General features: G+C 46.5%; 2 protein-coding genes across 2 annotated transcripts; both read left to right on the top strand.

Annotated features, from left to right (window-relative positions):
• TRADD (TNFRSF1A associated via death domain) lies at positions 1–5,881 on the top strand. Its single transcript, XM_010222034.2, has 4 exons — positions 1–150; positions 3,652–3,929; positions 4,594–4,786; positions 5,433–5,881. The coding sequence occupies exons 1-4, from the start codon at positions 9–11 to the stop codon at positions 5,738–5,740; spliced, it is 921 nt and encodes a 306-aa protein (XP_010220336.1). The 5' UTR covers positions 1–8; the 3' UTR covers positions 5,741–5,881.
• A 14,040-nt stretch (positions 5,882–19,921) lies between these two features.
• B3GNT9 (UDP-GlcNAc:betaGal beta-1,3-N-acetylglucosaminyltransferase 9) lies at positions 19,922–22,231 on the top strand. The gene is made up of 2 exons (XM_010222032.2): positions 19,922–19,958; positions 20,785–22,231. The coding sequence occupies exon 2, from the start codon at positions 20,849–20,851 to the stop codon at positions 22,091–22,093; it is 1,245 nt and encodes a 414-aa protein (XP_010220334.1). The 5' UTR covers positions 19,922–19,958; positions 20,785–20,848; the 3' UTR covers positions 22,094–22,231.
• The last annotated feature ends 5,452 nt before the right edge of the window (positions 22,232–27,683 follow it).

Here is a 27,683-nt window from a genome sequence, read left to right as displayed (position 1 = left end):
TGCTGAGGATGGCAGGCAGCTCCGCTCCTTGGATCGGCAGCGCTTACCTCTTCCTCCAGTCAACTTGCAAGACCGTTGCTCTGCCTTCTCTTTATGAAAGCTCCCAGCAGAAACCCAGCATCTTCAAGGCTCTCAAGTTGGCACTGGCAGGTACCTGTCCTCTCTGATGCTTTGGGTTGCTTCACAAAGACAGGTTGTACCTAGGAGACAGAGCAACCATGAGTTTGTGTGTCCCACTCTATTGCTTCCACAGTTTGAACAGAGCCCTGAGGTTCAAGCTGCGATTTGAGCTTGGGCATGTAACTGGGTGCAAGCCCTTCCGTGTTATTTATGCTCTCCCTTGCAGCTGCAGCAGGTTCACAGCATGCATGCTGCCAGCTACTGCACATCAGCTAATGAGCAGGCACACCTGCTGAGGGGAACACTGTTGTAACCCTCCATTCTGTGCAGCTCTGTGCCTGTTTTCCTAGGCAGGGAGTTATTAATCCATCTGGATGGGCTACAGCCATGAGGTTTCCTCTCTCCTCTTTGGGCAGTTCCAAGATGGGCTGAGAGCAGCCTGCAAATACCTCTGAGGAGATGAGCAGGACACAGCCAGGCTCTTCGTAGTGGTGCATGGTAGGAGGATGAGAGACCTCAGCTATAAATTGAAACAAAAACTGGTCACAACAGATACAAGAAAATTTCCTTCTCCATGAGGGACAGCCAAGCAGTTGTCCAGATAATCTGTGCAGTCTCCATCCTTGGAGGTTTTCAAGACCAGCCTGGATAAAGCCTGGTCTGACACTGCCATGCCTGGGAGGTTGGGCTAGAGGCTTTCTGAGGGTCACAGGATAATTCGGTTGGAAGGAAATATCCTGTTTTGTGAATGCTTGTTTAATCCCATTTATGTGAGGAAGACACATTGCAGCTGGTATGAAAAATATTTAGTTTCTATCTTACTACCACCAGAGAAACATAAAAACAAGGTTCTCCAAGAAAAAATTAAGGCCAATGATAGGAAATCACTTGGAAGCTCTTTTCCAAAAATAAGGAGGTACAATAACATTAGCTTCAGTTCTCCTTAACACTGTTCACAGCAAAAAGAGGATCTGAGATACATATAGCCATAAAACTGCCCATTTGTCTGTTTACCCTTGCACCAAGTTGACTGCAGAATAACAGCAATTTGAAGAGGTTATTATATTTACCTAGAAGCACTATCACAGTGTTCCTAACTTGTCATACAAGCCTGTGTTCATTATTTAGGTTTGTGTAGCTACAACTGAAACTTTTTCTGGCACTTACCAGCATAGCAAAGTTTCAGTTAATCCAGTACAGGCCAGTTCATTTTACAGCTTCATCCAAAGTGCACAGTAGCAGGAGGTCCAACATAGTTGTCTAATGAGGCCCCATTATGCCTGCTTTGTGGCACTGGGACAGCTTCATATCTGCTTACACATTTAAGGAAAAGCTGGGCAGCAATGCTAAATCCTACCCTGCTCATTCAGAGACAAAAAGGAACTGAAATCTGAAGTTGTCAAAAGTCTTGTGAAGGAATGAGTACAAAGACCTCTCTTTCAAGGTGGCCTTTCAGCTCTTGTGTATACTTTTCGTAAAAGTTTCTGTATTTTTACAGTTTTTCTCTCCCCTCCCTTCTCCTGTCCTCTTACGCAAGCTTCTGTTTAACCAGCACTAAGGAAAAAAGAAAGCATGAAGGAAGCAATAAAAACAAAAGGACCTTTCTGACCGGCAGTCACTGATTAAAATGCCTCTCCTAGCTCCCATCCCCATGTCTGATTTATCCATTTAATCTGAACTAGACTTTCTGATGCAAGTAAAGTCACTAAGCCTGGCTAACGTGGTGCACACAGGTCTCCTCTGCCCTGGGATTCTCCTGCCATGTCCAAATAATAGAAGTTTTTGTTAATTACCTGTTTTAGAGCCAATCTGAGCTAGTACATCCATGCAGAGCTGCAGAAGCAAGGAAAGAGGTTAATTTGGGTCTGGAAATGGTACAATTCTGCTAGCACCACACTGAGCCTTGTCCCCTGGGGTCCTGCCCACAGGTCCAGTGCTGGTGGAGCTCTGGCAGCCCTTCATCCATCTCCATTTCTCCTTCCACAACTGCACCTTCCTCTGCTGCTGCAAAAATAGAAAAAGCATTTACTTTTACTTTCATCATCAAAATCCCTGCAGAGACAAGCACTGTGCACAGATGATCAAAATCGAATTTAGAGGGCAGAAGGAAGAACGAAGGCCTGTTCATTTTCTGCATCCCACCCCTGTCGTGCTCCCCTAGCATGAGTACTAACTTGAGGGCACCTCCCTGCCTCATCCCTGCCAAGATTTTACTCCCCCCAGCACTGGTATTAACTTGAGGGCACCACCCTGCCTCATCCCTGCCAAGATTTTAGTCTGAATTATTTCCTGGTGTAAAATGGTTTAAAAGAACCCAGGCACAATCTCAAGTGACTCAAATTCCATCTCTGTCGCTAGGTTTTCCCCATGCAAAAGGTGAGGACTACTGAGAGCTCAGAGCCACAAGTTGGGGTGATGGGGAGGGAATGTTGGCCTCCCTCTGAGACCTTTGTCACTGCATAAAATCACGAGGATTCTCCAGGCACAGGGACTGAAATCCCCCCGAGCATCAAGCTGAACTCTGCGTTTTCACCTACGAAACTCTGCTGTGCTGCCAAGCAGTGTGATTTATATATCTAATTAACCACAGAGCTCTGCAATGCCCAAAACATGAGCAATAGTACCTTGTTCCAGGTGGTCCTTCGCAGGTGACATGAAAAGCTGTTAGCTGCACATTGCTAAAGCTTTCTGCTGGTGAAAAGTGTATACCTTGTTACAACAAAATAGGAGTCACAGTTCAACCGATCTTTTCGTTTGGGGAATTTTTTATTTTATTCTGAATTTTTGAAGCAACCAGTTTTGTTACCTGCCATCTGACTTCCAGTTTTCCATGTTAAACAAATTGCCTTCAGCGCTTCCCTTCATATTACTCACCTAACGTTTCCCGAACAAAACTAAACTTTTCTGAGCTCTTCAAATCAGATGTTTTGATTGACCTGGCTATGTTTCTACTTCATTTTTTCCAAGATTTTTTTTTCAACTGTTTTAATCCCGTAGGGGAATTCCACATCTCTTTCCCTAGCTGCCTGTAAGTGAACCAATCCCGTCTCAGGTCTGCTCTGCTAGAACAGCAATGTCTGTGCAGAGCTGCATGTCCCAGAAGGGACAATTCTGGACCTTGCAACCATGGACAAACGAGCTGTGTGTGGCGCGGCTTCAGCTCAGCCCTGGATGGCAGTGGACAGTAGAGTCTGAGGTTCCTTCTTGGTTGCTAGAAGAGCCACACCATCCACTTTATGAACTGGAACTTAAAACCTCCCCCAGCAAACTATGTTTTGGGATCATCATCTGGACTGTGGTACCCAGCAGTTTGCGCTCAGATGGGTACCACACTTCTTGGAGATTCAGGAGAGCAAAAAAAATAACTCCTTCCTCTTGGTTTTCCATACAGGTTTTTCATCACAGAAGATTTTATCGCAGACAGAAGACAATTCACAAGCCAGCCCCTAGCAGGCTTGGTGGTGAATGGGAGTGGGTCTGGGTTGTCTCTCTCATGCCTGGATAGTGACTCTGCTCACTTCTCCCTGCCAGACTCCACCGGCAGCCTGAATGGCGTGGACATGCTCAAAGTGCACTGCAGCCACCCGCACCTCATCATCCAGCTCAAGTTCTGCAAGCAGGAGAACTGCCGCCGCTTCCTGCGGAGCTACCGGGAGGGAGCGCTCCAGGAGTCTCTCCAGAACCACCTCCAGCTCTCCTTGGCCATGAGCAAGGTGCCTCTCGAAATGGAGCTGAAGGCTGGCAGCGAGCACCTCGACAACATGCTCAAGGATGAGGACCGCTGCCTGGAGTGCATCTACAAAGAAAAGGTGAGTGGGAGAGGGAGGGAGGCTGGGCAGCAGTGAGGAACAGTAACATGGGACTAAGGAGAGCTAAGGGGTCCTGCTCTGCTGCCATGTACGGGGCTGTCAGCTTCTCTGTCCTTGAGCTCGGCTGTAACATAGAGCAACAGTCCTGCCAGTGGCTGCCTGGGAAGGCTAGGCACAAGAGCACATTTCGGCAGGTTGTTTTTCTGCAAGCGCAGAGAATGGAACAAAATGAAAGCCTTTCAGCCCAGAACTAAGCAGCACGTGATACCACTTACCCTGTCTGCTCACTTCTCCCTTCCTCTGCTGAGTCAGCAGCCTGGCCCTGGCCCAAGGAGACAGGCTTGTTCTCTGTTCCTCAAAATGGCCTCAGTCTGATCTCTGCCTAATGATGCAACAGTCGGAAGGATCACAAGACAGCACGGTGGCCACTAGCTAAGGACAGTGCCAGGTACTAGCCTCTTGCATGTGACCAACACTTGGTCAGAAGAACCCCATTAGATTATCTCATTTAACAAGTTTACAGCACGAGCTGTAGGTGTCTCTTTGCTCCTCTCTTGATGCCATCATCTTAAGCTACACTTAAAAACGTGCCTTCCAGCAAAGCACCTGTGGCTTTGTGGGATGGTGAGCCCGGCACAAACCACGGCCGCTGTTTGCATTATAGCCAGACCGCCTGAGGGACGAGGAAATCACAGAGCTGGAGGAGTGTCTCAAGAGCCTGGTTCTTCACCAGAACATCAACAAAAACATGGCTGCAAAAGACTGCATGTCTCCCAACTCCCAGTGTCCACCTTATTCTTCTCAAAGCAGCTCCCTTTCTCCAGACGTCACCTTCACCTTTCAGGAACAACAGTTCGGTGAGTAGCTAAAACTGAGCCCTCACAACCCTTGGTTATTCTTGCCTCAAAGGTCAAAATGGAGGAGGGTTAAGGTCACCATGTAATAGGATCTATCTCACATAAGTCAAGAACTTCCAAAGGACCCAAGATAATACCAGGTTATTACCTGGTGTTTCAGATTAGGCCTCAGCCTATCTTCTTTCTGAGGTGGAGCGACACCAGATGCTTCAGAAACTCTGTCCTTTGCAGGTTCCTCACATTTCAAAACTTGGGACACCCCAAACCCAGACACCCTGGTGTTCTGGGAGGTTCCAAGCTGGCAGTGCTGAGTGCTCATCACAGCAGTGATCTGGCTGGCTTTGTGAACTGAGTATTTCCTTTCCAGTAGTGGAGGAATGTCCTCAGGGCACACAGATCTGTGTGTGTGACACTGCCCACGGGGCTGATCCCTTTGGCTTCACCACTCTCGCACTTTTAGACTCAGCAGTGCTGTCCTGGTTTTAAAGCACTGCAGGACACACGGGCCAGCTCCACAGTGAGACATTCCTGTGGATGCTGAGTAGGCTCTGAGCTCCACAGCACACGGACAAACTGGGGAATGGTGTGGGCTACATTGAGTTGGCCATGAAATGCCTGTGTTTAAACTCCCTCTGTTCCCTTCAAGCCAACAGAACGCTCACGCTAGAGGACCACCAGAAATTCGCCAAACTCGTTTCGAAGAAATGGAAGCAAGTGGGTCGCTCCTTGCAGAAGAACTGCCGTGCCCTGCGTGATCCTGTTATTGATAACCTGGCGCTTGAATATGACCGGGAGGGACTGTATGAGCAAGCCTACCAGCTGCTTCTCAGATTCATCCAGTCAGAGGGGAAGAAGGCCACGATAGCGCGGCTGATAGCAGCCCTGGAAGAAAATGGTCTCACCAGCTTGTCTGAGGAGCTCTTGGGCCTCCACTCCAACGAGGACTCTTCCTAGAGCCCAAAGGGCAGTGGCATTTGCTAAGGGCTTTCTTGCTTTGCACAAAACTGCTGCCAGTGTCCTGGGCATGAATAGCCCTGAAAATCACTGCAGGTTTCCATGTAGTTGGGAATGCCCAAGGGAAAGTTTTGGTGCTTGCAAAGCCAAAATGGAGTATCGAAATACTGCTCTCCTGTTCTTTATTTCAGTCTGTTTCCAGAAGTCAACATTACTTTCCCTTGAATGGGGGAGAGAGGCTTTCAAACCAAACTCCTTCAGGACTGAAATGTCACAGTGAATAAGTCTGACTTTTACAGAAGCCTAAATTAGGGTGGGAGAGAGGGGAAATCACGGCAGGCATCTCAGAGACTTTCTGTGGGGAGCAGACAACAGCAGACTTCTGAGGCTGTGGCCTAGGACTGTCCCTGGAGCTGTCTAGAGAGCTAGAAAATATATATATATATTTGGAGTGAAGACACTTGTCTTCTCAGGCATGCCATCAAAGGCTAAATCATCTTCCCTTGACAAGGATAAGAACACTGGCCTATACCATGAGCTGGAAAAGCCTGACACAGTGGACCTACGTACACAACATTAACATAAAATATTAACAACATCACACTTAGCTTTTCCTACCAACCAGAGGGAGCCTGAATCTGTGAAAAGGAAAATACCATTCTAGAAGGAAAAAAAAAAAAAAAAACAAGCAAACAAACAAACAAAAACTCAGTCTTGCAATCAGCACATTACCTTCCTGGAACTGTTGCTTTAGGATATTGCAGCATCAAGACCCATCCTGACTCCAGCACACACTTTACCTGATGGTGTATTGCAAGTGTCGGGACTTGCACGGAGCCTTTCCCTGGCAATGTTGTCACTGTGTGACAATTGGCATCAGCTACTGTGCCTGGATTTACCTGCCCTGATTTTGAGGGTGAAAATTGTTTTAAGAAAGGACTCAAAACCCAAGGCTAAGCTGTGCTTGCAGTTCCATCGGGATAAGCCTGTTTCCAGGGGTGGGTGATACAGCCTGCAACAGAGCAGAGTTTAGCTTTGCCCGTAACAAAGCACAGAACAAGAAGTGTTTAGCATCACACGGGTCCCATAAAGCACAACAAACAGCTTCACTAACTTTAACTTTCTGATGTTTTTACTCACCCTCTTCTATTAATTGCACCTCTCTTTGCCCTACCCATCCATGATAACAGCAAGTAGGTCTTGGATTTTATCTCAGTATAGAGGGTGACTCTACCAGCACGTGTAAGCACGTGTGTGCTGCTGAGTTTTGGCCCACTGGCTATACCTCATGGTAATTTTGTCTTCCACATACACGAGCCCTGACGGCCTTTTAAAGCACAACTCATCTGTTAACCCTTCACTGGAGACAAAGCTGTGAGTTGGTAAAGTGGAACACAACCCTGGATTCAGATGAGCACTCGGAGCAGTAGCTAATCTAAGATGCAGATCAAGGGGATTCAGATGGTCACCCTGCGCCCACATGCCTCAGATGAGCTCAGCCTCACGCTCCTCAATGTGAGCCTGAGGAATCTGGCATCTGACTGCAGACCTTGGAGGCAACAGACACAGTGTGATAGGAAATAGGAAGAATCAAAAGACAGAGAGAATTTTCAAGCTACAAACCTGGCCCCATCTTGCCCTTATCTTCAAAGGGAACAGGACTTCAATCTACAAGGAGTATGGTCCCATGGCATTCTGAGTGGGTGCTGCAGTCTCATCTCCCCCAGTCCTGATCCATATCCTCTCTCTCCCTTCGAGCAGTACCAATGTTATCCCCCAAAGGAAGCAGGTATTTGGGAACATGGCAATGCTGATCATAATTATTTTAGGCTGCTGCGGAACCATCTCAGATTATGGCTGGAGAGCTCTATTTGTCAGCAAGCCTTCTGGCTAAGGTATATTTTGTAAAACATCAACAACTTGAAAGTTCCCTTTTAAAGGCAGGAGGGTTTGCTCTTGATTTTGCAAAAGTAATTTTTAGAGTGCAGGATCATATGCATAGAAATATTCTTTATAAATGACACAATAGGCTAATCAGGCTATCGCTATTCAGGTGTACAACATTCATATACAGTTATAAGGCAGGCATTCAGTGATGAAAACTGTTAGCTTTTCTATCATCTGTTAGCGCTCACAGTGAGAAAGGCTTATTATTCAGCATCTACTTTGAGATTTTTTTCACTCCTATTACAGTTTTATAGAGAACTAAGAATTATTATATTTTTTTAATGCAAACCTTGTGCATTTTATTCCTCTGCAAGCAACTGGCACGTGTGTTTCCTCTGACTCATAAAATCCCTCTCAAAAGTGCCATTAAGTGCAGCAGCTCCTGGCAAATTTTGTGGAACATCAGCATCTTTAACAGCATTCACAGGTGCCTTCATGGCACAGAGATGAAGGAAAAGGGTTTTCCAGTGATATTAGTGGAATTGTCTAAAGCACCTAGCATGGTTTAGGACAATAGCAGTGGCTGTTTCATACCTTCTTTTTAGTGATGAGTTATCATCCATGGCCATATGTTAGATGCAATAAAAGCTCAATCCTGGTTTCAAGTGAGCTCCTCCCTGCTAAAACAGTTTGCTTTATTTTTGTAGTGTTGTCTGGCATGAATATAGCAGAGAGAGTCTTCACAGAAGACCTAGGATAAAACTGTATACACGGTGGAACGAGTACACAGTATCAGTTGCATTCATTTAGGTATTTGGGTAGGTCTTGACTCTGAATTTCTGTCTGTTGTATCCAGAGGATTTTGTGGCAGTTTTACTCCTGTGTGCAAAGGCAAGGTAATCGACAGCACAAAGGGCAGAAAGAGAAAAGGGAATACCCATTTGCTGAGACCTGTTGAAGAAATTAGTGGGACATCTACCTCCTATATTAATTCAATGAATGGAACTAGAGAAAGAGTGAAGTGTTTGGGGAACTTCCATTAGTGCAACCAGAAAGTCAGCCCGATGTGCAAGCCCGAGAGCTGCAGCAGGTGCTCTAGGGTCACTCTGGTGTCACGCTGCCCATGGCTGACCTAAGGAGTGTCAGCCTGCACTGCCCCTTTTGCTTTCCTCCTTTCTGTGACTGTTAGTTGCAGACGGATTGCCCTACTCAAATGCTAGAGACATGCAAATGATGCTCCCTTGCTACTATTTACATGGATTAACTCATGTCTAGTCGGTGAGACAGACACAATTAACATCCCTGGTGAATTTGGCCTTATCACTTCACAGCTCTTCTCTCTGCCTGAGGGATTTTTTTGCAGGGGTGGGGAGCAGAGATGGGGATGCTATAAAATAGTATGCAGTATTAAAGTAAATGAAGGCATTAATCAGTTGTGTATGAAAAATTAAACAGACAAAATATAAAGCAAATAGCAGAACCAGGCCAAAAAGAATTTGCAGAATGGGATCCAAGAGGGCTTTCTCTGTGGTGCAGATTGTTTTTGTAGCTTTAGCAGTGTTTCACATTTGAAACGGGCTCTTTTCAGCCTGCCAGAAGGAAAAAGTGATCCATTCAAACACGAATTGAAATGGCTTGTTTTGGCAAGCTGAGCTGCAGCGTTCAAGGGGATAATAACACAGCGGAGAGCAAAAGTTGAAATCACCACCATCTCTACTGTGACATGGGGCATCTGCTAGAAGTAAACCTGAGCGAACATCCTGATCTGCAATTTTAGTGCAGGAAAATATCGGATTGGCCTGGAGAGCAGACTGAGGGCAAAGCCTGATGTAAGCCCTCTTAGGTGCTTGTTGAAAACACGCCAATCTACCTGGTTGAAGAGGAGCCGGCACAATCGTAGAGGCTTCATGAACGACGGTGATAGGAGAGATGCCCCCTTCCAGCAGCTTCAGTTCACATGCACACCACGACCATCTGTGGTGGATGAGTGTGTCATCCCAAAGCTCTGCACAACTTAAAAATAAAGGTTTCAGCATTATTGTTCTGAAGCACTTAAAAATAAGTATGATCTAAAAGAGTCTTAAAGAAGTCATAAAGCTTAAAGGAAACACTTCACTTACTTAAAGATATTCTAAAATTTCCAGACAGATTGCTATAGCAGGTCAAATCAGAAAATAACATTGAGTGACAGCTTGCAGCAGCACTTTCTAGCTTCACGTTTGCAATTTCAGGCCTACCACTGAAGAGACACCTATCTAACTTTTAATGCAAGCTGGGGGGCTAATGTCATAGCATTTGAGGTTTCAAACCTTTATGAAAAATGTGGGTTCTAAGTAAAAGCGAGTTTGCTGGAGCTTCATAGGTAGAAAGTCCCAGACTGTATCTATGTCAAAATTCAAAAGAACTGAATATACTTTGCTCTATGGCCAAGATTTGAAAATCTCTTACAGCGACGAACCTCTGATATTTTACATCTAGAATGAAGGAAACGTTAGAATGGGAGTCGAGAGGGTGTCATCAGTGTAGCCTGCATGACTGGAGAAAACAAGTGGAATTGGTGAGACACACTGCTCCACACCAGGCAAAGGCCTGGCCAGTAGTCCTTTCTTTTTTGCTGAGATGGGCCCAAACTTTGGGGTAATTTCAGGTCTGGAGTCAAAATTTATAGTTTTTCTTCTCTGGATTGAACTGGGCAAAGGGATTTGGCCATACATCTCCTATTCAAATCAGTAGGAGACCTGTGGTTAAGTCCCTTACTCATCAGTGGAAAAATCCCTTGCTGACCTTTTAATCCAAATTTCCATGATATTCAGCATCAGGTCTGGATCAGCCATCTACAGTTATGGACTACATCATCACATATACTCAGGTCTAGGATATTCAACTTCCAGGGAACTATCTTTTATATAAGAAAGCACTTTGATTTATTTTTTTCCAAACTTTCCATGAATAAATATATACTTTTGATGAAAAGTGCCTCAGACTTTTTTTAAGCACTAATGCAGCAGTAAGCAGAGAAGGCTTCACTGAAGCCCTCTTGAAGCTTCAGTAGATACAACTGAATCATCCGTGTAAATATCAGGGCTGCTGCAGCGCCCTGCACTGCGGGGTGCTCTGAAGGAAGCCTCCTGAACCTACTTGCCCTGCTGTGGTTAAAAATCACCTTGAGCTCCATTGAGGGGGATTAGTAAGTCTCCAGTTTGGCATTCGAACCCCAAAACATCCGGTTCCTGGATGGGTCGTGGCTTGTGCTTGGATTCTCTGCTGGCTCATATAGCACAAACACTGCCTGAAACCTCTGCTGCGGCTGGGACGTGTATGAATCTTTCTGACTGCATCTTATGTGACTTTTGTTTTTTGAAAAAAAAGACTGAGTTAAAGCTGCAGCCCCAATTCCTGCTGAGGGTCTTTCTTTTGCAGCTGTCCTGTTCACAGAATTTGCTATCATCTCTTGCCCCTGTGTGAGCAGCAGGCGGAATTTTGCATCAGGACTGGGAACGTGTGATGGAAAGCCCCATGTTCACCACCACCAGCAAGCAGGAGGGTAAGAAGGTCCCAAAACCCGAGCCAGAAAACTCGGTGGAAATACCTGCTGTGTGATGCTGTGTGGGATGGGGATGCTGGGGAGCAGTCGTCCTCTCGGTATGGCCGGACCTTCCAGATGGAAACATGGCAAAGCATCTGGCGACAGTGCTGTGCTCCTGGACCTCCATCTGCCTCCTTAGGGAGAAGGAATGAAAAGCAGCCTCAGGCTGCTGCGGATATAAAGAGAAAAGGTCCCTTTGGTTATCAGAGGGAAGGCATCAGGCTGAGCAACGCGTCCGGCCGCGGGTTTTGATGGGCTGCATTACTTGGCAGGCAGCAGCTCCGTTTCAAACAGCTGCAGCTGAGAAGGAAATTGCTTTACCCGCCGGGAGGAGGCTCTGGGGGCTTCAGCGGAAAACTGCAGATCTCAGCTCCACACGGCAGCAGTGTGTTCAGGAATGGAAAGCGGGGTCTGAAACAAAAAACAGACTTATAAAAATCACTGATACTTACAAAAAATAATGTTTACACGATGTATATAACACGTGGATGTTTTCAAAAGCAACACTCAGACCAGCTCAACAGAGTGGATCAAGAATTGTTTTGATGGTGAGGTCAGAAAAATCAGTGCATTTCCTGTTAAGAAAAAAAGGAGAAAAGCCACGATAAAATTATTGTCTTTTTTGTCATCGTTCTTTTTAACCCCTAAAGCTCACGGCTTTGCTGGGCTTGAGCACCGACAGCATTAGCGGGGGGTCGGGAGCCTCCGTCTCAGCTGGTTGGGAACCTCCATCCCGGCTCTGCCGCTTTCCTGGGACCTCGAGCGCGGCAGCGAGCGGCGGCCCCGGCGCGTCACATGACGGCGCTTGGGAATGAACCCAGCTCCGTCCCCCAGCCCAGCGCTTCCCCTTGCACCGCGTCCGCTCGCGAGGCAGACGAGGGGGGACACCGCGGCTCGCGGGGAGCCCGCGGCCCCTTTCGCTCGCGCCGGGGGAATGTCGGCCGCTGACGAGCTCCAGATGCGCCCGCTTGGCAGCCCCCAGCGCGGCCGAGGGGACGCGGCACCCGCTCGAACCCGCTGCATGTGAGTACACGGCGAGCGCGCCCGGCCGCGGCGGGGACAGCTCTGCTGGGAGCTGTGTGAGCCGGAGGCTTTTCCAGCGCTCCGCTTGCCTCTTCTTCCACCCCACATTGCGACTCTGCCCTGCTGGGGCCATTGCTGCAAGAGGCCACGCGGTGTTCCGAATTACGGTCGTTCCCATTCAGCGATACAAGTTACAGTCGTTCCCATGCGGTGCAGTCAGTCACGGGCTCTGCATAGGCAGCTTCTGGCCCGCTACGTGCAGCTCATATTTTACTTTGCAAAGAACTTGCCCTGCAAAGAACTCGCTCTGTGTGCTTTATGCTGTTTTCTTTCCAGAAAAGGGCCTGGGGCTCGTGCATGGAGCGGCTCCGGGGCCCCATGCAGGCTGCAGTTTCTCCTTGCACGCTGCGGTGCAAGAGGCTCTGCTAAAGGGACGCAATTCTTCCCACCGAGTTACACTGTTGTGTGCTTTAAACAAACGCATAGGAATTTTTAAGTATAGCATAGTGAAAAGAAAAAAAAGAAAGAAAAAGGTTCAGCTCTAGGGAAATCAGAAGTGACTTACCGCAATTTCTAAATAACTTTCAGTCCAATCCCAATAGATTTATACCTCTGGTACCAGCTCGAAATGAGTGGAGCGATGCAGAATGAATTACCTCACGTTAACACATTTTAATTGCTGCTTTTTTTAGTGGCATGTAAGCAAATGCACAATTTTGTGTTGCCAATTTATCAGATTGGCAGTGAGACCTGCAGATGGGGAGGCCCAGGGAATGGAGGACTTTACACCTTCCCTAGCTGCAAGGGTTTTCCCCCCTTTTCGGGGCTCACAACAAAAAGAAGTTTGCAAAAGAGGGGCAGGCTCCTCGTGATGCATGCAGCAGTATCCACAGCGCCTGTCTCTCCAGAATCCTGAGGATGTGGGTTAAAAGATGCTGAATGCTCCATAGTCCTGGAAATCGGGATGTCTCCACACAAGCCTGCATCTGGATTTAGGAAGCGTCCTATGCCTGAGCAACATCAGTGCACTTTGTGGGTAGCAGCAGCCTTCATGTAGCAGTTCCTTGGTGTTTCAGGCTTCACATTTTGCAACAGCTCCGTCTGCCCGGACGTGGGCGAGCAGGAGGCAGGAGGAACACCAGCCTGTGAGCGGTTGTTTAACCTGTGCCCGGCGCTGCAAACCCCAGGCTGGGTGAGCCAAGAGGAGACAGGGGAGACTTTGTCTAACGCAATTGCATATTTGGGGCCCGGTGCAGACAGAGAGATCCATAAGCAATAAGTCATCCCCCTCTGTACCGGCACGGATTTAAGGTATTTGTTTGTACTGGCCTGAGCAGCAGCTTGCACAGGAAAGTTGGAAGAGGTGTTTGGAGCAAGCAGTGTGTTTTTGTTACCTGTTTGTGCAGGGCTTCAGCTAACAGAGCTTTTTCGTTGGGTGGCTGCATTACAAGCACAACGGCGCTGCTCTGTGCAGGGCTGGGGTTTGCTGCATGGTGGGACCCCAAAGCACTCACTCCTACAGCAGGGTTGGGACTCTGGGGAGCTGGCAGAGCCCAAGTGCACCGCTGTCCTTGCCCTGTGCTTGTTCAGCCTTGGATGAGGCTCTGGATGCCTGGGAAAGCTCTTTCAGACCACTTTACTAATCAAATCTTACAGCTTATTCTCAGCTGGTTTATAGACTTGGAAACATCTGAGCAGGACAGGCCGTTGGTTCTAGTCAGCCAGTGCAGCAGTTGCTTTTGCTGCTCCATTTCCCTGGGGCTCTGCACTGAACAACGTGCCAGGGGTGTTGCCTGCATTGCAGCCTGGCTTGTCCTCTGGGCAGCAAGATGAAGTTGTCCGACGCTGCTCCGTCATTCCCTCGCTCCAGCTGAGACCTCTCCGCAAATCCCCTTTCATGCACAGGGGCAGAAGTCATCCTTGTGCCAAGGCCACCCACATTTTATCAGCTTGAATGAGGCTATTGGTTTTGCCTGGAGGAAAAAATAATACAACAAACCATGCAAGAATAAAACTGGTTATATACTGTGCCAGACAGACACCAGGCCTTGCTTTCAAGAGAGCTGCAACGTTAAGCTTGAACAAAGCCCTTTGCTTTGGTGCTATCTCCAGATCTCTCTGAGGGTGAGAGGGGATGGTGACTCAACGCAGCTCAAATAGAGCAAAAAGACAGAGCCTGGGAACAGCAGCATCACTTGGGAGCGGTGCTAGTAAATAGGGGCTTGATTTCTTTCTCCGGCTGAAGGAGTGATGGACAGAAAGGAATAGGAAGGGTGGGAGACCTGATGCCTTTGGCAAGGCGAGCGGGGCGCCCCGGGAGCATGGGCCGGGCTCTGGCCTGGGAAGCACTGCCCGGCTCTGGGGCTTTCGCCATTGCTGCTCAGGATTTCCACTGGCAAAGAGGGAAGGAGGGAGGGACATCCAAGGCTTGGAGAAGGAGGAGGACCGGGCGAGCGGGTGTTTGAAACCCCGGAGCCTGCTGTCTGCGAGCCCCGTCGCAGCCGCCGGCTCCTCCCAGCGCCCCGGGCTGCACAGACAGCGCTGTCTTGAACCGCAGCCAAGAGCCACATGGCAAGGAAGTGTTCAGCGCTCCGAGGGGCCGCGGGGCTGGCGGGGGGCCAGCGCCGCCGCGTGCCACGTGCTGGGGATGGCGGCCACGTTTTCACCGAGCATGGCGGCAGTCCCCGCACCAGGAGGCCAGCGAAACTGCTCCTCCCGTCGGACGCGCGGAGCAGAGGGGAGATCGGGAGGGCAGAAGTGGACCTTGCCATTCCCGGAGCCTTGGCAATGCTCAGATGCTTGATGTGAGCAGCTGCTCAAGTCCTGGTGACTCTCAAACAGCTACACGGGCCAGAAATCATGGAAAACTGGGTAGTCTCTCCTTGAGCCAGGACACAAGCAACGGCACGTGGATTTCATATGCAAAGGCTTCGTATGGAAAAGCTTCCAGCTCTTCTCAGTGGAGGAGAGATCCCAGAGGGGATCGTGTCTCAGGGGGTCCCATGGCTGATCCTTGGTCTCACCCAGCAGCCCAGAAGCAAGACTGGACGTTACGTATCCGACTTCTTCCCTGGAGCTGGAACTAACCTTTTGCTAATAGTGGTTGCTGGCCTCCTGTTACACAATAAAGCTCAGCTTCTTATTCTGTACTGTATCACCTAATTGGGAGGGAGATAAAGAAATATTTTTTGAAGAGTCAGAGGCCCTGGTGCATTATGAAGTAGTTTCTGTCCAAGGAGCTTGGCTCTAAGTCTTCCCAGATCAGGCTTTGGTGGCAGGCAGGTCATATCCCAGTCCCACCGGCGTCAGGAGATCAATCCACCCTCACCTTGTAGAAGTCAAACACCCAGGGAAACAAATCACCTCTTCTTCTGCCTGGCACTCAGCTCTGGAAAGAGGTGCAGGAGGCTCTCAGTGAGCTGCAGACGTATGGCAGGGGAGTTTGCCAGGACATCTTGGGAGAGACTCCAGACACACCGTCAGGCGCCAACCCTGGGTCTGCTGCTTTACACAGTGCCTGTCCAAAGGCAACTGCAGTGCAGCCAGCACTGGGTTATCCTCCCCGCTCTGCAGGGACGACGAAGCTCCATGTCAGAGCATCTCCCACATTCATAGCAACCTGTACTCAGCCCCTGTCCTGGGGCTCTGGGGGGAAGCCCGTCCAAGTCACACACATGGCCAGGAATCACCGTGTGGTATCCGCTGGTTCATAGCTGGATCCGGAGAGTTTATCCAAACTTGCCTGATTTAATTGCTTCTTCCTGGTACCTCCTGTTCCTAGAGAACAAGGGCGGCTCTTTTCCACCCTGCTGCCCGGGGGAGCAATCGCGCGCTCACCGCTTTGGGGGAGGGAGGCTCTGCGGGCCAGTTTCCAGCCGGGCCTCGCGTGCAAGGTGGGCGGCCGACGAGTTCCCTGCTTGGGGATGTGTCAGGATACAAACACTAAGCAGGGCTTGGATCTGCGTGGAAAAGAAGAGCCTCCTAATTGCTGTATATCGGCAAGGCTCGGGCTGAGTTCATCTGATCCATTTGATGCACCACATTTCAGGCTGTTTGGATATTGCAGCTGCTGTTCCCCGAGGCTGAGTGGGGTTGAATAGTCACTCTTTGAAATGAAACAATCTGCCACAACCATCAAGGCCTCTCGACTCATTTCAGGAATAGGATCCAAAGATTTTTTCCCACATGGACAAGTGTGAGCTGAAATGGTACCTGCCAAGTAACAGAGATGTCCTGGTTCCTGCAAAAGAAAGATGTTTCCAGTATCAACTTGAGGATTTGCATCATTCAACTGAAAGACTAACAGCTTTTTTTTTTTTTTTTTTTTTGCTTCTAATCAAACTTCTATTAGTTATTAAACTGCTTTTATTTCAGCACTCTTTGGCTGTATTTCAGAGTCCTTCTCTGAAATAAATGAGAACCAGGAGGAGGACTGGGCCCTCAGCCCATGTGTGTAACAACCCAGGTCGAATTCCCTCAGCTGGATGCTCACCAAGGCTGCCGTGTCCAGCTCCAAGCGCTGGAGCTCGTGTGATTCATCACCTCTTGGGCCAAGCAGGCCGTGGCTCCGCTGGTGCCTCTGGCACGCTGCCGGTGGATGGGCTCTCCTTGCACTGAAATGGGACCTCCTGGCCCGTGCTATGACCTGCCCAGCCCTCGAACCTCGTTGGTGAGTGGGGAGGCAAGGGTGTACGCAGAGCAAAGGCACCATAACAGAATTACCTTTGGCTTAACAACACAAAACAGACTGTTTGAGGTAAGAGACTGCTCACCTTTGCTGTGGGCTGCCTTTGGAGCACAGGAGAGCACTGAGACATCCAGATTGCCCTTCCAGCTTCGCTCTGCCAGCCCAGCCATTACAACATGGGTCTCCGGCAGCACATCACTCCTCTCAGCTCCTCTGCTTTTACACCTCCTGGCACCAGCACTAGGCTCCCTTATTCCAGCATCCTGTTCATGCTCTGTCTGGTTTCTCCATTCAGACTTGATGACCCCTGCCGCAGGAATCACCAGGGAGCCAAGTGAGGAGCAACAACTGCCCAATTTCTCCTAGCTCAGAAAGTGCCGGAGAGAGCCCTGGCAGCTAACTCCATGTTCACCAAGGCACCGAGTGATACAGCAACTTTATAAGCTCAGCTACATTTCACAAGTTGGACGGAGATTCCCTGCATCATCCCAGCCACGTGCGAAGCAGCCCAGCGAGTTCCCGGGGCGCTGCGCTTCGGGTGCAGCCTCACACCGAGAATCTCTGCTGAGAAACGCTCTGCTGGCCTCAGGCATCTTGTTTGGCATCAAATAATTTCTGCTCACACTGATAGCCCTGAATTTTTTTCCCTTGATGTGGAAGGGGGATGAATAATCCCTCTGGCTCTAGGAAATACCGGCATATCTGACAGAATCATCAATCTCTCTCAATTCAGGAAGAGGACAGAGAGCTTTTCCCACACTGACAACCATGAATGATGCTGACACCCGTGCAATAATCAAGGGCATTTCCTTTCAAAGGCAGAAGTATCTGATATTGCCTGGAAGAATCAATCAAGGCATCACTTCAAGTGCTCACAACTTCTTTTGAAGACTAGAGGTCTCTTATTCACCGCTAATCGGTTTTAGTTCAGGACAGAAATCGCTATTTCAGACCCTTTTCTTTCAATAAATGAAAACACAGAAGAAAATCTGGGCCACCAGCCCAGGCATGTAACAATTCAGGGTTTTTCTTGGCTTTTCTGAGGGTGCTTCTTGCCAGACTCTAAGATGCTGGCAGGATAAATCTGTAAGTCACGGAAATCATGAGTTTCATGACACACACTTTTTCTTCCAAATCCTAGCTGATACAATTAAACACAGCAAAGAGCCAAAACCTTTACCTAGCTCCTTAATCACCATCTGGAGTCTAGTAGCTAAAATACGATGATACTTTTGTACAGAAAAAAAAGAAAAAAAAAAGCCATTAAAATGGACAAGGAAATGAGACTTTATAAAGAGCACTCGGCACATCAGCTCGACTGGATATGCACAAATATGCCAGGGCATCTGCAGCTTGCTCCCTCAGGAGACTTTGGAGACAAAGCTGCTTAGTTTAGCTGCTTTGGTGGAAGTAACAAAATCACCACAGTTTTGGTTCTTGTGAGCTTTTTGGGACAAATCCCCCTTTTTTTTAAAAAAAAAAAAGGTACCCATTTGAATAGCACTGAGCTAAAATCTCCCTCTCAGGAGTGAGACTCGCTGCAGGAGTTAGTGATTCAAATTCAGGTGCATGCTCTAAGTGTACCGAGTTGCCAGTACTATCCTTTTATATCCCTGGAGCTTCTGAATAGTTTTTGAAGGCAACATGAGGAAAAGCCTGCTGTAAACTTTCACTTGACCAATAAAGAGTGATTTATCATGAAACTGAACATAGCAGGTTGTTACAGAGCACAGTTATCATGGCTTGCCAAGTCTAATTTGCTCATGACAGATGTAAAAGGCAAACTAATATCTACACATTAGAAAAGACTGTTTTCCCAATGCTAAGAATATTCTCTCCAAGTCACATGGGAGAGAGCACACAAACAGAAAACAGCTTCTATTATTTGCATTTTCACAACCATCCTCGAGAAGCCAGGGAAAAAGAAAACTCTAAAGTCTTGTAATTAAAATCAAAACTATACTAGTTTAAAAATTGCATACACTAGAAGAGAGGCAAAAGTCGCAGTAAAAAATAATCCCCCAAATGGGGGCAAAAAATCCAGCAAGTATTTGTCTGACTGACAGAAGGAAATCTGTTAGAGGCTAAAAAACAGCAAGAAAGAAGTGAATCTGAGGAGAAATACAGGGTCATCAGGAAGACAAAGAGGAACTGATTTTAAATTTATGTGGAACACAAGGAATCCTACCAATACACAAATAAGCCATTTGCTGCAATACAATTTTCAGTAATACTGGAGACTAGGTCATTAACTATTCTAGAGCTGCACTTAGGAAAAGCATAAATGATACCATGTGAGATGAAATACTCTCTATGTCAATAGTAACTTAAACATACATCTAAGTAGGAGTGAAAATGCAAAATATTTTATATGGACTTGCTCTATAGGCTGAAAACAGAGGAGCAATTTACCTAGCAAGCCACATATGCTGGTTTCTCCACCGTTTTCAGTCTTCCATCAAGTACTGGGTGTGCCTTAAGTGAAGACAGGCTGCAGTTCAAGCAGATGTTCTTGGCTCTGGAAGCTGTTGGATACGGCCTTTTCAACTAAGTCAAACAAAAAGACAAGTCAGACAACTGCAGTACTTTAAAATCCAAGCGTCTTCTAATACAGTATAGGTAAGATAGTGTATGTCCATGAGTGTATATATAGGAACTCAAGGACGATTTGTCTGAATTGGAAGCTGATCTGTTACAATAACACTCTTGTCTAAGAGCTGCAGGGATTAGGAGTGCAACCTGCCTTGGTTTAGGTGAAGCTTAAATAAATAGACAGGCATTTCCCTGAGAGTCTGGAGGGACCATCACGCGCCCCTGTCAAACCTAGTTCTTTGGATAGGGAAGTTGCTTAGTTGTGAGAACCAACATGGCTACATGAACAGCAGAGATTAAAGGATCTGCCTTTGTACAGCTGGACACATGACCGGCCTGCTCCATGGACTCTTTTTCAAAGCTGCTTTCTGCCTTCTTATAACTTTCTTCTTCTTTTTTTTTCAGTTGAAGAATTGACTGAGACAGAAGATCTCCGGGAAAGTGTAAGTGAGGAATCAAATCTCATGTTTCATAAAGTGGCTTCATTTTGCCTCTGAATAAAACCCTATTAAAACTCATCTTGCATTGCTTCACAACAGCTTCTGTGGATTAGGATTTATTCTGTCCACTTCTTGCTTACTGATCAGGGGCCATTTGGCTACCAAATATTCTTATTAACCAAAATGAAGTTATTTAAGATAGCATAATATTCATAAATATTACTAGCAGAGAAAGGCCCCTATATGCATGCAAGAATGAACCTAATGTATTCATATTGAAGGCATAAACCACCACAGTTTGCCTGCTGGCTCTGTGTGCAAGGAAAACTCCAGCAGCTGCCAATTAAACACCCCGTCACTGCACAGCCTTCCCTGCAGCAGCCAGATTTGTTTTGATTCCAAAAGGGTAAAAGGAGTCAAATCTAACAGGCAAAAATTGTTAGATTTTCTTTTTCTTTCTTTTTCAAGCAAATGGCATTGTCCATCTCTTTTTTTCACAAAGTACTGGAATTTCTGAAATAGCAAATTTTGCTCGGCAGAGAGAAGCATGGGAGGAAGGGCTGACTTTGCATCATATTTAAGGAGTGTTTTTCAGGACATTGGATGACTTCTTAGCATCTTAAGAGCCAAGCAAGTCATAGCCAGTGCACTGGGATCAGTGCTCGATTTGCCACCCATGTGTCTTTTGGCGAGTTTGTTAGTCTGTCTCTGTGCTGGCGTGAATAAAATGGCAATATCCTTCTACTTAAAGTCCTTTAATGGGACTTAGTCTCACCCACTTCCTGGCTATTGACTCCTCTTTGCTGACATGCAGTGCATTTATTTACAGATGGACATTGGCACCAGGCAGCTCAATCACATGTTTTAACAGCCCGACCAACACGGTGGAGACAATGAAAGTACATCTCAAAGGGGATGCGATCTGTACCCTTCTCCTGGTGGTCGCACTTGGCTCCTTACTTTATTCCCAGCTACAGCACCTGGCCCCAGCAGGAAACAAGGAGCTGACACCCAAGAAACCTTCAGGAACACAGCGAGTTTTCTCTGATCTCAAAGCACCTGGGAGACTTGTGCCAGTGGAGACAACAGTTCCCGTACCCCAAATAATTCCTATGGTTAGACGAGCAGAACTGGCTAGTAGCAGGGTCCAAACTACAACTTCACCACCATTGACTCATTCTTCCTTCAACTTCAAGCGTTATCTCCTGAACAAAGACAACAGGAACTTCAACATTCTTATTAACCAGCCCAAGAAATGCAGGAAAATACCCGGAGGTCCCTTTCTGCTCATTGCTATCAAATCGGTGGTTGAAGACTTTGACAGACGCGAGATTGTCCGTAAGACTTGGGCTAGGGAAGGTTTGGTGAACGGGGAGCAGATCCAACGAGTTTTCCTCCTGGGAACACCAAAGAACAGGACAGTGTTAGCAACATGGGAGACCCTTATCCATCAGGAGAGTCAGGCATACAAGGACATTTTACTCTGGGACTTCATGGATACTTTCTTCAATTTGACCCTGAAGGAGATCCATTTCCTAAACTGGGCTGCTGAATTCTGCTCCAATGTGAAATTTATTTTCAAGGGTGATGCTGATGTTTTTGTCAACGTAGAGAACATTGTTGACTTCCTTGAGAGACATGATCCCACTGAGGACCTCTTTGTTGGGGACATCATCTACAATGCCCGCCCCATCCGTGTCCGAAAGAGTAAATACTATATCCCAGAAACCATGTATGGGCTAAGCATCTATCCAGCCTATGCAGGAGGAGGAGGTTTTCTGCTCTCCAGCCACACCATGAGGAAGCTCTCTACTGCCTGCAAAGAGGTAGAACTCTTTCCCATTGATGACGTCTTTTTGGGCATGTGCTTACAGAGAATCAATCTCAAACCCATTTTGCACGAAGGATTCAAGACCTTCGGCATACTCAAGCCTTCTGCTGCTCCACATCTACAGACGTTTGACCCCTGTTTTTACAAAGATCTCATGGTAGTTCACAGCCTAAAAGTTGCTGAGATCTGGCTAATGTGGAACCTGCTCCACAGCCCACGGCTTTCCTGTACCCAAAAGAAGCAGGTGAGGAAGCCTTTCCAGTGGAAAAAGAAAGCTCAAACAGCAACACGGGCATCAGCCTTGTGATCATGCAGACAGACCACAGCAGAAACACATGGCAAACCAGCTCAGCAAGGGAACCTGGAACTCTTGCAACCAACCCAACGGACTTTAGTCATAGAGTATTTTAGCACATCTTATTTACTACATTAAGAGGACAAACTGCGGCAGGAGTTCGCCAAAATTCCACACTTGCACACACATACTGTAGAGTAGGAGCTTCTTGGCTATTGAGTCAAAATAATCTTAACAATACCTTTAATTTATTATTATTTATTAGACTTGGAGTAGTGCTTAGAGGACCAATGAGTACAAATGCATTGTAAAGTGTGATCCTTAGAGATTCTTCAGTATTGCTAGAAGAGTGACAAGTGGAAAGAGAAAGAAAGGGTAAGAGATCATGCCAAGGAGCACAAGGGTGGTTGTCGACTTGTTACCTTGATTAGAACCATTAAGACTCATTCAGAAATTACCAAAAACTCATAGTAACTAAAGTAAATGAAATCAGGTCTTTCCCATGAATGCTCAAATCCAAAATGAGAAGAAAAGAACAGCTAACAGAGCTATTGAAAGAAGGTCCCCAGCTAAGACAGATTATTTGAAAACAAACTGGAGCCTGAGGCCTGACATGACAGATGATGTGGGATATTTTCAGGACAATACCTTGAAATACAAAATGCTCATGGGAGATTTATGAGTAGCTCTGCAGGGTGTAGAAATGAGCCTTGTTTATGAATAAAAAGTCACCTTCCTGCCTGAAGATACGTGACAGGCATGTATTTATGTGCTTATACAACAATGCATTATCTGTGATTAGTTTATGAGTTGGGAACTTATTTATACTGTAATTAAAAGTTAGCATGTAAACAGGCCTCTAGTTGTCAGTCTGTCGAGTACATCTGCGTGCGTGGCTTACCAAGATGAACACCACATGTCTTTCCATGTCAGCACCACAGAAACAACTGTGAGCTCATTGTTTGGGATAACCTGGCAAATCTTTTCTTATGATGGACTTAATTTACTGGTAATCATAGGAAAATAAACACAGCTTACCTTATGCTTTCCTACAATGCAATATCAAGTTCAGCTGTTTTTATTAAGTAGATCTTCCCTTCAAGCTTGGATATATACTAACTCTGTCTCCTTCTTCTGTAATATCTTCAGATCTGCAATCCACCTACAACACAACATTAATGAGTACATTCTGTCTGACAGCAAAGAAACGGTTGGCAGAAACAGAACTGGAGCAAACTGTTCACTCTGCTGCCTTAGTCTACGGAATAGCTCCTTTCTGTTACTGCCAGTGTATACTTAATGTAGTATCTACACCTCTTTTTATTTGTCAACCTTTGCTACATGGCCCGTTAGACCCATTTTGAGTGTGTGAAAAGCAAGCATAGACCATTTATTTCTCGAAGCAAACCAAAATTTGAAGAGGAAACACAAACATGAACTTGAGAAGTTCTGAAAGGGCTCAAGATGCATCCGGAAAACCAAACACAACCATTTAAAAAGAAACTCGAGGTAGCTTCTACTAAAGGGCTAATTCAATGCACTAGAAGGAGGTTCATTTCTCCTTTCTCCATCCTTTTGTTCAAGACTATAACCCCTGATGAGAAAAGAAAACATTAAAAACCTGCTATGTGAATTCTAACAGTAGCAAGAAAAGCAAGCAGACTTTCCCAAGATAGTGACACGTCTGAAGCTGACACAGTTCAGTAGTTTTTATTGAATCTCAGGGACCCAGGCACAGTCTAACTTTACATAAGGAGCAGGGTTTGACCACTGTAGCGAGCCCAGTTGGCTTAAATTTCACATTCGGCACCTCCAAGCTCATAAAATCCATCTGAATGCCAAGATTCATCATTAGGTCAGTTCACTGCTGACTTAAGAGATGGTAAAAAAGGGAACCAAAGCCAACACTGAAGCGACTAAGTGTTAAGACTCTGCGCTTCCTGCCTGCAGTCAGTTTAGGTATGTGTCTTTCTAGAGCAGGTTCTGGGAAGAAAACCCCAATTACAAAAGCAAGCGGTACCACAAAAATCTGATCAAACCCAGTAATATTTCAAAATCTGACTGGCTTTTCATGACTTTCTGGGCTTACAGCCAATAGGAAAAACACATGCATACACATTGCTAAGTTATTTGAATTTTCAGGCATAGCAAAATACTGAAGATTATGCAAATGGAAATAAAAAGAAGGGAAAGGGCACAGAAGCGAAGGAGGAGCTCTTGGAGGAACTCCTTCCAGGATGGCCAACAGCTCCCCCAGCAGTCCTGAAGAGCCCACTACCGTCCCTGCAAAGCCAGAGCTTGGATCTCGGGCCCCTTCCTTCCACTCCAATCCCTCGGGTAAGCCCAGTACTGAGGCAAGGACAAACACAAAGCCATCCAGGCGCTCACCAAATGCTGCCCGATGCCATGGGAGTTATGTTAAAGCATTAAAGCCTCGTTTAGCACAGAGGTTAATGTTAGGACATCACTTCACACCAATAAACGCTCTGCAAACCCAGCTTACCTTTCCCACTCTTCGCAGCCATCAGCATTTGCAGATCATGAAAAGGAGCACATTTGCCAGCCTGAAAAGTGGCAAAGCTATTTGGTCACAGGTGCTGTGCCAAGTTGTTCCTGACAGCAGCAGCCAGAGGACACCTTTGTACACAAGCAACAGGGAGAAGGAGGTAAAATAACACAGAAGGGGTATCTGAGACAAAGGCTGTGCCTACAGAGCTACAACAGAAGATGCCTTTTGGCATCAAAACACTTACCAAAAAATACCCTGAACTCAAAGAAATCAAAATGCAACTGACCCACATGAAGTACTGCCATACTTGACCTCCTGGTACTGATCCAAATGTCCTAAAGTAAGCAAACAGCTGCAGCTTAGAGCTGCTATTGCTTTCAAAGCACCAGCCACACAGCTTCACACGCAGAGATTTACTCCCACCTGTGTCTGGAACCACAAAACAAACACAAAACCACAACAAAGTTCAGATCCACAAGCTGCTCCAGCCTCCTGGGGGCCCAGGTGCCAGCACCCTTGGGGTCCTTTCAGGGACCATCAGCTGGGCTCCCACCTCAGGCCAGACCCTGGGAATGATGAATCACCTTCTTGCCGTAATGCCGAGTGTCCCGGAAGATTTGGTTTTGACGACTCGGGTGGGCATTCTGGAATAGGAACAACTGAGAGCGCACGAGGAGTTTCAACACGCTGTCCAAATGCCCTATTTCAGCAAAAATACAAACCTGTTTAGGATTAGAAGTGGTTCCTGGCAATAGAAAACTGGGTTTTCTTGACAGGAACTGCACTTTTGGGAAGTTTCTAGCACTGTTCAGCACTACTGATCTATATAGCACCGCTTCTACCACCAACAGGAGCCCAGGGACTGTTTGCAGGCTTAAGGAGTAGGAAGCTTGGCCAGCTTTACCTCCAGAAAGAAAGGTATGAGGGTTAGGGGGTTTTACATGTAGGCAAATGAAACACCAAGGAAAATACCGCTATATTCCAGTCAGGCAGGCGCACACATGTGGACACACACTTTTCTATGCGAAATGAAAAGACACGCATCAAAAAGGGGTTGCAGACATAATGTATTTTATTAAAAATGCAGTTGTACTTAGTATGTTATATCAAAAGAGAGTTTTACAATGTGAAACCAGAGTGACAGACCAGCACCCGTGCAGCAGCAATGCTGCATCCGCACAGGAACGGCCGCAACGCAGAAGGGGCTCCGGCGCCACCCTCCCCGCTGCTCAGGGAGGTGGAGGAGATGTGACCTGCCTGTCCCTACGTGAGGAGCAATGGGTCTTCCTTACACCACAGCCTTGTCCTGGCCCCTACTTACTGCCCAAAAAGCCATCGCCCTGGGCTCCCCCAAAGCTTCTTTCTTTTTAAGATCAAGGGGCTGGTCTGAGCTATACGCCACATTTAGTGCGTCCCAGGGACGATCCCGCGAACTGCTGAGGAGGAACTCAAAGCAGAAAGGGGTTCTCAAAGAGCTCCCCTCCCACATGGGCAAAGTGCTTTCACTTCCTAAAGATAAATCTGAGTCTTTGAAAACTTCTTCAGTCCAGTTCTATAGCACAGTGAAGGACTCCTGAAAAATTTTTAACAAAGGAGGACAGAAGTATCATGATGAGCTTCTAATGGACAAAATCAAACCTGTCATTTTATAGGAGGAAATCACTAGCAAATAAAAAGGCTGCATTTGGTAATGACCTTATCATTTCTTACTCAGTGATGTAACACACTGCGTTTTCCTTACAGACTGAGTGGTAATTCTTTTAAACAAAGCCAGATTTCTTCCATGCCTCAAGACTGACCTACAGAAGTGCCTGGGTTGTTTAAGACAGCATATTTAATTATCTACAATATTTTGTTTGTTTTGACTCACCAGAGTTTTCTAAGTGAAGATGGCAGCCACTGAAGCTGTTCAATATCTCTGGCTAAGTTCTGGCTTTCTGTCCTTAATCTGGAGGGTGACGCTACAGCGGCAGTCCTGACCTCATCCTTTTGAGAAACATGACCAAATATCCTTGAGAGTGGGATACCAGCAGGCATTTGTGTAGCCATCCTGCCAATAATTTATCTTCCTCTTCTAATAAAGACACTGGATTAGCTGCAAAGATTTGATTAGCGTTAATTAAATAATGAGCAGTACTGCTGTCACACGCCAGTAACAAGCACATCGCCTAAACTGAGGGATCACAAAACTCTCCGTGAGCAGTTTGAGCCAAATAGGATGGTCAGTAAATACCCAAAGTGAAGGCTGAGCTAAAGCACTGGTAGCTTCGTGCCTTGCCCAGGGCTACATGGCCAATGCAGGAGACACAGAAGTAGAAACAGGAATGTCATTTCCTATAGCCTGTGTTAACCTCTAAGCTACTTTAGGGAAAGCTTTCCATGCTTTCCTGTTAAGTAACTTAAGGCTCAAACAAACAGGATGACAAACCAGGCTTTCTATGCTTACTACAGGCAGCTCTCTCATTATCATCTCTTGTTACTCTGCATGCCGCTCAAGCTCTTTAATGCTTGATCAATTTTAAGGAAATACCCCAAAGCTGACCCACGTAGAATGACCACATTTTAAAATACAAGAAAGAAAATCCAGTGTTATTTACCATACTTGTTAGACTCTCCTTATCTGTTTCAGGGCAAGTTTTTCTAGCACGCTTCAATGTGTCTACTGTGGAACAGACTGCAAGTTACGCTATTTCTTTATACTGCTTCTAGACGACATGCTATATTGCCTGAAAAACAAGGAAAACTATTAAGGTACCTTGAATGTAATGTCTGAAAGATGATAAAACAAAGAGGACTAATTGGTAAGAAAAAAAAAAAAAAAAAGACAAGAACATCCAGGATTTTTTTTTTTTTTTTTTTACAAAAGCACCCAGCAACTGTATTTAACACAAAAACAGTAACTGAGAGTCTCATTTTATTTTTCTTTCAGTGTACATGCTCATTATTATTCCATTCAATTTACAGAAGGGCTATGTAAAATGAAATTAAAATTAGAGAGGAAACAAAGGGAAGATTGAGGCATAGAATTTTCTTAGCAAGCAATGATCACAGGAGACAGCACAGATTGAACAGGGATTCAACAGGAGTGACACC

The sequence above is a fragment of the Tinamus guttatus genome, unplaced genomic scaffold, assembly GCF_059628265.1.
Source record: "Tinamus guttatus ecotype Peru unplaced genomic scaffold, ASM5962826v1 Tinamus_guttatus_pri_ptg000576l, whole genome shotgun sequence".
NCBI lineage: Eukaryota > Metazoa > Chordata > Aves > Tinamiformes > Tinamidae > Tinamus > Tinamus guttatus.
The sequence above is the reverse complement of the archived record's forward strand: the minus strand, read 5'-3'. Positions and strand labels throughout refer to the sequence as shown.